The following is a 12,286-nucleotide window of genomic DNA, read 5'->3' on the forward strand; positions in this document are numbered from 1 at the left end:
TCCTTCTTGTTTAACCTCTTTATGTCTATGGAGTGTAGCCTGTATCATTGGTATTCTGTACATTTGGCTATAATCTAATAATTAATGAGTACATAGCATATATGTACTTTGCGTCTGAGTTATCTCATTCAGAATGATATTTTCTACTTCTATCCATTTGCCCATAAAATTCATAATGTCCTTGTTTTTAATAGCTGAAGAGTATTCCGTTGTGTAAATGAACCACAATTACTGTATCGATTCTTCGGTTGAGGGATATCTGGGTTATTTGCAGTTTATGGCTATTAGAATAAAGTTGCCAACAGCTTATCTGAATGCCTGGGAGCTCTCAGCCACCAAGCAAAGGTTATACAGGAACTGGTACAAGGTCCCTGGCACATATGTAGCAAGCATGCAGTTCAGTCTCCATGTGACAACCCCAACAAGTGAAAAGGAGGGTCTCCCTAAAGCTGTAACTTTACCTTGATATTAATTCCTCAACAGCGATGTTTTGCCTGGCCTCCAAGGAAGAAGGTATGCCTAATCTGTCAGAGACTTGATGCACCAGGATAGGAGATTACCTAGAGAACCCACCCTCTCAAAGAAACAGAGGAGGATGCAGGAGGGACTCTGTGAGCAGGGAACCGGGAGCTGGGATAGCATTTTAGATGTGAATATGTGCATAGATAGAAGGATAGGTAGATAGATAGATAGATAGATAGATAGATAGATAGATAGATAGATAGATAGATAGATAGACAGATAGAGACATTTTTGTTTATTTGTTTTCCATGATAATGTATGTAAAAATAAAAGCTCCCAAAATTGTAAAACTAGACATAAATTTCTGGACCATTTCTGACACTTTATAAACATCTTCTTTCTGCTGTGTGTGTGATTTACAGGTTGACAGCAACCAATCATTCATTGACACCTCAAAGTGATTTGGACTCCAGTAGCTCTGAAGAATTCTATCAAGCTGTTCACCATGCTGAGCAATCATTTCGAAAGATGGAGAATTATTTAAAGCAACAGCAGCTCTGTGATGTCATCCTGATAGTTGGGAATCGAAAGATACCTGCTCATAGGTATGGGAGTGTCAGTATTGCAATTGTGTATCCATATTTATAAAACTAATAGACTAGTTTTTAGATTGCAGAATTAGCTAGCACTGTAATAAGTAAAAATTATAATTTCTTGACATTTTGGGTTGCTGTTGCACTACTACTTTACATTCAGGGGAAAATTATCACATCATTTTAATTATTTAACCACTAATAAATAAAAGAAATCTAAAGATTTAAAATAATTATTTTTATAAATTTTGTAATAACTGTATATATTATATGCTATAGTAATTAACTCACAGTTACCAATAACTCACTGATGTCACATTGAGAGAACAAATTAAAGCACTTTCAATTGGGGTGATTCAACCAAAAGCCAGTCTAGATTTGAATTCTCTGCTTCGTGATACCAATGTTGTCAATCCTCTGTTGCATTAGTCTGAATCTGCACCACTAGAAAGAAAAAACAATTGTCTCATGAATTTTTCTGCACATGTGTCTTTGTCTCCTCCTGTGTGTTTCTAACATGTGACCGTGTGTCTGCTCCTCACAAAGGGTTTTACTCCTATTCTCGTAAACAGCATAAAGTGTGTTGCATAGGGAAGGAATGGGACACTTTATAGAAATGTTTACAGAGTTTTACAAGGATTGAGTTACTGTCTCCAACTAATCCCACCTGATCCAGGAAACAACCATCATTGCTTATCATCAGTATTCATAAATGTTGCATCAATTATGGTAGATTCTAGAACGTTGCTTTCAACATCTATATTTGCTGTTTTCAGCAAAAAAAAAAAAATACATCTATCATCTTGTTTATGGCATGGAAGAATATATAAAGTATGATTACAGCTATACATTAGATTATGTTGTAAAAATTGACTACATGGGATTCTAAGGTAAGTAATGTTGGTTGTTTCATTGTTTTTTATTGTTTTTGTTTTGTGTTTCTTTTTTTGTTGGATATTTTTATTTACATATCAAATGTCATCCCCTTTCCCAATTACCCCCTGGAAACCCCTATCCCATCCCTCTCCCCCTGCTTCTATGAGGGTACACCCACCTACTCTTACCTCCATGCCCTGGCATTCCTGTACAGTGGGGCATGAAGCCTTCACAGGGGGGCCTTTCTCTTCCCATTGATGTCTGACAAGGCCATCCTCTGCTACATATGTGGCTGGAGCCATGGGTATGCTTTGGTTGGTGGTTTAGTCTCTGGGAGCTCTGGGGTGTCTGGTTGCTTAATACTATTGTTCTTCCTATGGAGTTGCAAACCCCTTCAGCTCCTTCAGTCCTTTCTCTAACTCCTCCATTGGGGACCTCTTGCTCAGTCCAGTGATTGACTGCAAGCATCTGCCTCTGTATATGTCAGGCTCTGGCAGAGCCTCTCTGGAGACAGCTATATCATGCTCCTGTCAGCAAGGTTCCATCAGTTTTTTGTTTGTTTGTTTTTTGTTTGTTGGTTTGGGGTTATTTTTTTGATATTTTATTTATTTACAATACAGATGTCATCCCCTTTTTCCATTTCCCCTCTGTATAACCCCCTATCCCATTCGCCCTCCTCCTTTATGCTTTTTCTTAAAGCCACATTACACAGTTTGAGTACAGAGGAGGGTAATGTTTGTGAGTATTAACTTACTTCAAGATACATTATGAACTGTGGATGTAAGAATGGAAAAAATGCTCGTCTCTTGTAGATATTTTTAGTGTACTACACCATCACAGATAACTATGGACCATATTAATTATTTTTATCTGACATCCATTGACACTAAAGAAATTATAATTTAACAAATATGCCTAATATCTGAAATTAGATATTTTATTCTATCATTTGTTTAAACAATTAAGGTTATTGTGAAAAAGTTATTAGTTTAAGTTTGAAATTAACATTTACATTTATGCAACATCAACTTTTAGCACAAAAGTTATTTTATACTCAAATATATTTAAGGAGAATATCTCCACACATTATTTGCCTAATTTAGACTAATAATTCTACTTCCATGAACTCTACATGATATTATGTTTTTACAGATAAATTTACTGTAAATTTATGTTTAAAATTACAATAATTTTAAAATTAAAATAATTTTAAAATAATTAAAATAATTAAAAATTACAATAACTAAACATGTATATTATCTTTCTTATCATAATATTTTGTATATTATACCATAGTATTTATGTATTACCACTTTATATTATAAAATTCTGAGTAATCTAAAGTATATAGGAAGTATACTTATAACACACATGTATTATAAGCAAATAATTCATAATTGAATCTTAGTATCAATAAGGAAACCGAACATAACTCCATGTAGATAGCAAGAGAATGAGATATCTTACTTTTAGATTTTTTTGATTATATAGTTAATAAAATAGGTAATTTGCCTATGTGTTAAAATATTTTCAATAATTTTCCTATATATTAAATTTAATTTCACCATTATGTATATAATATATATTTGTAAGTTATCAATACCTATTACATGTCAACCCGTTACAGTTATATCCTTCAAAATTCAATTTATTCTTACTTAATATGACTAAATTTACTTCAATTTGATCATAAATTCATTAATTAATGATGTTTATATTTGTTTAAAAACACATGATATCTCAAATATTATATTCACATACTGTGGATAGTAACATTCAGGGAGCAGATTTCTAGAGACAGTCAAGATAGATTATTCATATTCTTGTGACTGAAGTGTATGGAATGTACAGCTACAGAAACTTACCTTCAAGTCCAGGAAGCAACCGATGACAATGATTAGTATAGTATATGAAAGTTTCTAACTTTATGGTCACAATTATTAACCCATACCTAAAATGTCATGTTTTTGGTTGAATATAATCTATTACTAATCTTATTTTATTTAAGTGTAAACCTCTGAACAAACAATTGAAACATTTGAAAAACTAATTAAGCAGTCTGAGCAGGTTATATTTACAATATACATCCATATGTTCACAGACACAGACGGGCTCACACAAATGAATGAATGAATGATAGATAGATAGATAGATAGATAGATAGATAGATAGATAGATAGATAAATTTAAAGTATCTTTGAATTCCTTTTATTCACTTTACATTCTGCTCACTGCCCCTCCTGTCACCCCTTCCCATGATCCTTCTACCCACTCCCCTCACCTTCTCTTAGTCTTCCTGTGGAGTTCCTGTCTCCTTCAGAGCCTAAAATCCTTTCCCCAACTTTTCCATAAGAGTCCCAGAACTCTATTCCCTTTTTGGTCTCTGCATCCTTTTGAGTCAGCTGCTGGGTGGAGCCACTCAGAGGACAGCCATGCTAGCTTCCTGTCTACAAGCAGAGCAGAAAATCACTAATAGTGTAAGGGATTGTTGCTTAACTATGTGATGCATCTCAAGTTAGGTCAGACATTGGTGGGCCATTCCCTCAGGCTCTCTTCCATCCCCTGTCTCTGTATTTTGTCTACAGGATAAATTTTGGGTCAAAAGTTTTGTGGGTAGGTTGGTGTCTCTATAGTTCACTGGGTTTCCTGCCTGACTACAGGAGGTGACCTCATCAGGTTCCATATCCTCAATGCTGTGAGTCACAGCTAATGTCATCTCATTGATTCTTTGGCACCTTCCTTATCTAAGGTCTATGCCATATCCTGGAAATGTCCCCTATGTCCACACCCCCAACTGTTTCAGATTTCCATTCATTCTTTTAGCATTTGGACATCTCTCTTTCCCCTCCCCACACCTGACCCTTAATCTTTCCCCTCATCCTCTCTTCCTCCCAGTTTTCTTTCTTTGTCTGCTTCCTATAACAATTTATCCACCCTTCTAACTGAGATTCAAATATCCTTGTTTGAGCTCTCCTGGCTTAGCTTCATGGGTTGCCTGTATTTTATGGCTAATATACACTGATAAGTGAATATATACTATGCATATTCTTTTGCTACTGGCTTACATTACTCAGAATGATATTCTTAAATTCAATCCATTTGCCTGCAAAACTCATGATGTCTCTGTTTTTAATAGATGAACACTACTCTATTGTGTAGATTTACCATGTCTTCTTTATCCATTCTTCAGAGTCTGACTATTATGAATAAAGCTGCTATGAACGTAGTTGAGTAAGTGTCTTATGGAATGGTGGATCACCTTTTGGGTATATGCCCAGGAGAGGTATAGATGGGTCTTGTGGTAGAATTATTCCCATTTTCCCCGAAAAACTGCCAAATTGATTTCCAGAGTGGTTGTATCTATTTTTAAATGGGGTTATTTGTGTTGTTGGTGTTAAATTCTTTATAAATTTGGATATTAGCCTCAGTCAGAGGTAGGGTTGGTGAAGATCCTATTCCAGTCATTTTGTCTCATTGACAGTGTCCTTTATACTATTGCTCTGTATGACAGCTTGAGGTCAGGGATGGTGATTCCTCCCAATGTCATTTTATTGTTCAGGATTGTTTCGGCTATCCTGTTTTTTGGCATATCTATATGAATTTGAGAATTGGTCCTCCAAGTTCTATAAAAATCACCTATGATGTTGCTTTGGTGACCCCAAGATGGTTGAAATGCCAGAGTCATGGGCTATTTGCTGAGGAAAGCTACTAATGAAGTGGAACCAGTTCAAGAGAAAGGAGTTTGTTTCAGTCAACAAAGATGAAATAGGAGTCAGAGATCTGAAGACTACTTTAACATCAGACATGGAGATGCAGAGTTTGGAGTTTGTCCTGCTGGTTTCCTGTCTTGCTTGGGGGATTATAGTTCAGTGATTAGACGAATCTCAGAAGAAACCTTGAACTTCGGACGTTTAACCTTATTGAGTTAAACTGCTATATACTATGGGGACTTTGGAAGCTGGACTGAATGTATTTAGCATTATGGCATGTTTAGTCATGGTCCCCATAGACTTATATGTTTATATAAGCCTATGGGGGCTAGGGATTGGAATGTGACGATCTGTATATTCTTGGGCTAAGGAATAAAAGTATTAGTTATGGCCATGTGTACCATTGTGGGTGTGGGCTTTGATACCCTAGTTCTAGCTGCCTGGAGGTCAGTATTCTCTTATAAGACTGCAGATAATGGTGCAGAACTCTCAGCTTCTCCTGCACCATGCCTGCCTGGATGCTACCATGCTCCTGTCTTGATGATACTAAACTCGATCTCTGAACCTGTAAAGCCAGCACCAATTAAATTTTGTCTTTATAAGACTTGACTTGGTTATGGTGTCTGTATGCAGCAGTAAACTTCAGTGATTAGATGAATCTCAGAAGAGACCTTGAAATTTGGACCTTGAACTTGGTCCTGATTCAGTAGCCCTCTGATAGGTATCTTTGTGCTGTATGCTTCCACTTCAGCAGGTTTATATGGTTCAGGATCTGCAAGTCTGATGAAGGTAGGCAGAAGGTGACTAGAGAATAGAGATTTTTTTGGGGGGATAGCAGGCTTCACAGGACAGGTTGGAATACCCCAGTGAGCAAGAACATTATTTAAGGAATGGAAGCTAACCTGAATATTTCAGGCTCTGCAGGTCAGATGAAGGTGGGTGGAGAGGTAGGGGGAGAGTTTTGTCTTTGCATTCCTGAGAGTCGGTGTATATGGGAGGATTTCAAGGGATAAAATGAAAGGGAGAAATTATATTATTATATTTAAATTTCAAAAATTATTTTAAAATACTCATTTTATTCATGGTTTGGTATTATTTGAAATCTTAAAACAAACAATCATGGGTAATGAATATATCTAATGAAATAACCACACACACACACACACACACACACACACACACACACACACACATATGAAAACCATTACATCAATTGAAATGATTTTATGATTTTAAGTTTATTGTTTATTAGAAAGAGTATGTTTGAGTATGCACCATAAATTCTTAAAGCTTATTCAGCAAGAATAGGGACTAAAGATGAAAATGAAGCATTAGTTGTCATGTCCTTAAAAGTATCCAATTTAGATGTCATGGCTTGAAATAATTTGCAATAAATTGGTGAAGTACAAGTTGGGTTTCTTTTTTTTAATTTATTTCATGTTATTTTTTTCCATTTGAAATTGTTGTTTTTCTTTTTTCTTTTTTTAATTAAAATACACCTTTTTTATAAATAATTTTTAAAATGTTAATCAAAGGCTTTATAAGTTTGGTAATGCTCAATAACAAGATGCCCACACAATCAGAAGTGTAACCCAATACCCAACCTAGATATACCAACTATCTTTGACTGGCAGAGACACGCCAATATCCATCTCCATGTCCCCTTCTTCTCCTTGTTCCTCCTCTTCTCCTTACTCCTCCTCTTTCTTTCCTTACACTCCCACCTTAGCTCCTCCTACATGACACCCTTCCTGTTAAAATAAAACTTTTCTCTCAAAATACAATTAGAGCATAACTATACCAATTTGTATCAGTAAGGTACAAGATAGACCTAATACCCAGTTCAATTTTTTTTTTTTTTTTTTTGACTAACCAGAACCTCTGTCATCTCTCCTAACTAAAAGACTTAGTTTTGAACCTGGCTTTTTTCTTGGCTTTAGAATGAATGTCAGCTGAAAACCATCCTCTCAAATCTTTTCTCTCATAGTAAATAGCCAGGATTGGTTATAAGACTACATAAGTCTTCAACCCTGTCAGAAATCTAAAATGAATTGACTGAAATTATGGGAAGCAAAAAGAATAACTTCTAAAACTTAGCCAATTTATAGAGACCACTAAACACCTGGAGAGTCTCTGTACTACAAAATGTTGGAGCATCCGATCTTTAGCCTTCTGGCCCAAGATCATCTGACAGACCTAGTGATGCAGAATTATTAAGGGCTGATTACTCTGTCTTGTCAGATATAATCAGTCGACTATTCTGCAAGTGTGTCCTTTTCTGGACAGTAATTTGTCTGTAGATGAAAAGAGGCAATTCTTGCCTAGTGGCTGTCTAACCACAACAGGAGTAACTCCAAAGATGCTCAATTTCTTCTCAGAATCCAAGACAAAAAGCTTTCTGGAGCAGACATGTCTCTAATCAAAATGAACATTAATACAGGAATGTTTGTAGTGTCAATACTGTGGCCTTCTGACCTTTTGAAAATCAACTCTTCATGTAAGGCAATCTGGACTGTTGTCTGTTAACTCCTCTCAGATATTTCTAAATAAAATATAGAAAACACCCTAACAATAAACTCAGAGACATGAATTCACTATAGGACCTTAGCTTACAGGCTATCCATCTCAAATAAGTTAAAAAACTTAAAGAAGGACTGGGTCTAAACCTTGTATTCCTAAATATAGGTACATTGCCTATGAGAGTAACAATATTAATCTCACTTTTATATCAGTAAGAAACTTGTACCAATGGGAAAAAAACCCTTAAATTTGAAATCAAAGTAAATATTGTACCATTCAATAAACTATAATGTCAGCTTAATAACAGTTATACAAATTTTACCAATAGGTTATGGCTATGCAATAAATCCTAGCTATTCCTCCCTGTTCCCACAAAACCACTACTTTTCCATAGAAAGACAGTCCAATATTAACCACCTCATTTCCTAAGCCCAGGGAATAGGGGTGCTGACTCTTCATTAACTTCTTCAAGCTGATAACAGGAATTCAGATATTAGAAGAGGGGCAGGGGAAAAATAAATTGATAAGCCTCTGATGCTGTGTCTTCACTGCATCCAGCTGAAATTCCAGAACATCAGAAGTTCAACCAGGTCTGCTCAGCTTGCTTGATGAGTAGATACACCTAGGCTGTGTATTCTGCAATATACAATTCTCAAAATATATTTTAGTATCAAGATAATTGTTTGTTTGAATTCTGGAATCTAATCTTCTGGCGGCCTGCCTCTGTCATGTCTAATCCATATAATTCCGGAATTTTCTATGAGGGTGTGCTCCCACCATCCTCCCGTTCCCACCTCCCTGCTTTCGAATACCCCAACACTAGGAAATCCAAACTTTCAGGCACCAAGGCCCTCCACTTCCACAGATGCCTGACAAGACCACCCTCAAGTACCTATACAGGTAGAGCCATGAGTCCTTCCCTTTGTGTTCTCAGGCTGGAAGTTTTAGAATGGCTACTCCATCTCATTTCTTATGACCATTTACTTGAAAATTTGTTTTCCAGCCTTTTAGTCTAAGGTAGTGTCTGTCTTTGTCACTGAGGTGGGTTTCCTGTATGCAGCAAAATGCTGGGTCTTGTTTAGGTATCCAGACTGGTAGCCTATGTCTTTTCATTGGGGAATTGAGTCCATTGATGTTAAGAGATATTAAGGAACAGTGATTGTTGCTTCCTGTTATTTTTGTTATTAGAGGTGGAATTATCTTTGTGTAGCTATCTTCTTTTGGATTTGTTGGAAGAGGATTACTTTCTTGCTCTTTCTAGGGTATAATTTCCCTCCTTGTATTGAAGCTTTCCCTCTATCATCCTTTGTAATGCTGGGTTTGTGAAAAGATATTGTGTAAATTTGATTTTGTCATGTAATATCTTGGTTTCTCCATCTATGATAATTGAGAGTTTTGCCTGGGCTGGCATTTGTGTTCTCATAGGGTCTGTATGACATCTGTCCAGGATCATCTCTCTTTTATGGTATCTGGCAAGAATTCTGGTGTAATTCCGATAGGTCTGCCTTTATAGGTTACTTAGCATTTTTCCCTTACTGCATTTAATATTCTTTCTTTGATTTGTGCATGTGGTGTTTTGATTATTATGACGGGAGGTATTTCTTTTCCGGTCTAGTCTATTTGGGGTTCTGTAGGCTTCTTGTATGTTTATGGGTATCTTGTTCCTTAGATTAGGGAAGTTTTCTTCTATATTTTTGTTGAAGATATTTATTGGCCCTTTAAGTTGAGAATCTTCACTCTCTTCTATACCTATTACCCTTAGGTTTGGTCTTCTCATTGTGTCCTGGAATTCCTGGATGTTTTTTGTTAAGAACTTTTTGCATTTTGCATTTTCTTTGACAGTTGTGTCAATATTTTCTATGGTATCTTCTGTACCTGAGATTCTCTCTTCTATCTTTTGCATTCTGTTGGTGATGCTTGCATCTATGACTCCTGATTTTTTTCCTAGGTTCTCTATCTCCAGGGTAATCTCCCTTTGTGATTTCTTCATTGCTTCTCCTTCCATTTTTATGTCCTGGATTGTTTTGTTCAACTCCTTCACCTGTTTGGTTGTGTTCTCTTGTAATTCTTCAAGGGACTTTTGTGTTCTCTCTTTAAGGGCTTCTACCTGTTTACCTGTATTCTCCTCAAATTCTTTGAGAGTGTTATTTATGTCCTTCTTAAAGTCCTCTATCATCATCATTAGAAGTGATTTTAAATCTGAATCTTGCTTTCCTGGTGATATGGGAAATTCAGGACTTTCTAGTGTGGGAGAACTAGGCTCTAATGATGCCAAGTACCCTGGGTTGCTGATCCTTATGTTTTTGTGCTTACCTTTCACCATCTGGATCTCCTTAGTGCTACCTGCTCTGTCTCTGTCTGGATCTTGTCTTTCCTATTATCTTGGTTGTTTCAGAACTGTGTGGGTTGCTGTTATTTCTAGGGTTATAGCTGGGGCCCACGATCTGCTCAGTGCTAGGGCTCCGACTAGAAAGGAATCAGTACTCAAGTCAGGAGTGAATTCCTGGGTCCTAGTGGGTCCCAGTTACTCCCTATTTGGGGCAGGTGTTGCTCTCTTCTTACCTAAGATACTGCCCAGGTTAGAGCTCCTGGGAGGCCCACTTCCTCTGGGTTCTGTGAGATTGGGTGCACAGCTGCTGCCCAGGATCTACTCAGTGCTCTGGCCCAGACTGGAAGTACAAGTTAAAGGATGAATATATACAGTGATAATGTTTTACCAGGATTTAAAGAAAATAATTCTAGGGTCTAAAATGTTCATTGTCTTCGGTTTTGTTTGTTTGTTTGTTTGTTTTTCGAGACACAATGTTTCTGTATAACCCTGGCTGTTCTGGAACTCACTCTGTAGACCAGGCTGGCCTCAAACTCAGAAATCTGCCTGCCTCTGCCTCCCAGGTTCTGAGATTAAAGACAGGTGCCACCACTGTCCAGCTTGAAATCATAGTTTTCTGGTGGTATCAAATTGTGTTTTCTTTAAGCCTTCATCCAGACATAAAATTGAGAAAAAGATTTGTCTGAGAGATCTTGAATAACAATAAGGAAATTTGGATTTGAAATACTATGTATAGTTAATTAAAAGCTAATGCAGATTTTTTGAGGGGAAAAATTCATGGTCTTGGTTGTATATCTGGCACTGTTTAACACAATTTGAGTATTTCTAAAATGAAATGGAAATCTTTATTTTCTCAGTTTTTTTTAAAATATTATAAAGTGAAAAACCAAAGGCATGAAAGGTTTTCATTGCACCTGATATATATTTGATAATTGGTAATAGTAAAATACAAACTCTGAAAACATGGGTATATATGTCATCTGTCTTGAAAACACACAGGAGTATCATAACCCAGAAGACTATCTTTCCAACATGTTACAACATGTTATATAGTGACCAAGAAGAGCATAAAAATAAGCACAGAAGAAAATATCAGATGGTCAGTGAAGCTGGACCATTACTCTACACCAGATATGAAGGCTGTGTGAAGATAAAGAGGACTTTATCTACATAGACTGGCCTGGTAACACCAGAGCATAGAAAGCATGTGTGAAAGTTTGTGTATAAAATACTCTTAGAAGAAACAAAAGTTCACAAGGGCAGAGGAACTAATGAATCAAAGATTAAACCTTGTCTTCTTCAGCTTTCTAGGGGCATATAGAACTTATTTGATGCACATAGATATACTGTGCTTCACAGAGGCAGCATTTGAGGCCATGATGTAGCAGTATTGGTTATTATTAGCTCCATTACTGGTTTAGAGGTGAGGATCATGTTGGCAGATGGAGAGGATGGGGCCTTCTAGTGAAAGGGCCTTCTTGGACCAATGAAGCCTTTGGGAAGAAGTGTCCTTTTTCCTTTGCCTTATGTTAATACAGATTCAGAATGTCTGGGTCTTATAAAAAGGACATAGACCCAGAACAAACTAAAAGATAAATTTGTGTTTTATTTAACATAGGAAAAAAAGTACCAGAAAACTTCCATGTCATCTGGAAGAACCCTAATGGCACAACAGCAACTGGAAATAAGACTGTGTAAAGATAAGAAAATTAGAGGCAATCCACTGAATTTAGTATAAAGACAGCCAGATGCTGGTAGAACATTTGGACATTGTATTACTTTTTCTTTTTTAAGAG

The 12,286-nt window shown here is 36.5% G+C and overlaps 1 protein-coding gene across 1 annotated transcript in view; it reads left to right on the top strand.

Annotated features, from left to right (window-relative positions):
* The window catches only part of Klhl1 (kelch like family member 1), a 356,587-nt gene that overhangs the window by 121,670 nt on the left and 222,631 nt on the right, over window positions 1–12,286 (top strand). Inside the window, exon 2 of the mRNA XM_034498949.2 lies at window positions 885–1,067. Coding sequence (XP_034354840.1) covers window positions 885–1,067 — 183 coding nt within the window. The remainder of the gene's footprint in view (window positions 1–884; window positions 1,068–12,286) is intronic.

The sequence above is a fragment of the Arvicanthis niloticus genome, chromosome 3, assembly GCF_011762505.2.
Source record: "Arvicanthis niloticus isolate mArvNil1 chromosome 3, mArvNil1.pat.X, whole genome shotgun sequence".
Classification (NCBI taxonomy): Eukaryota; Metazoa; Chordata; class Mammalia; order Rodentia; family Muridae; genus Arvicanthis; species Arvicanthis niloticus.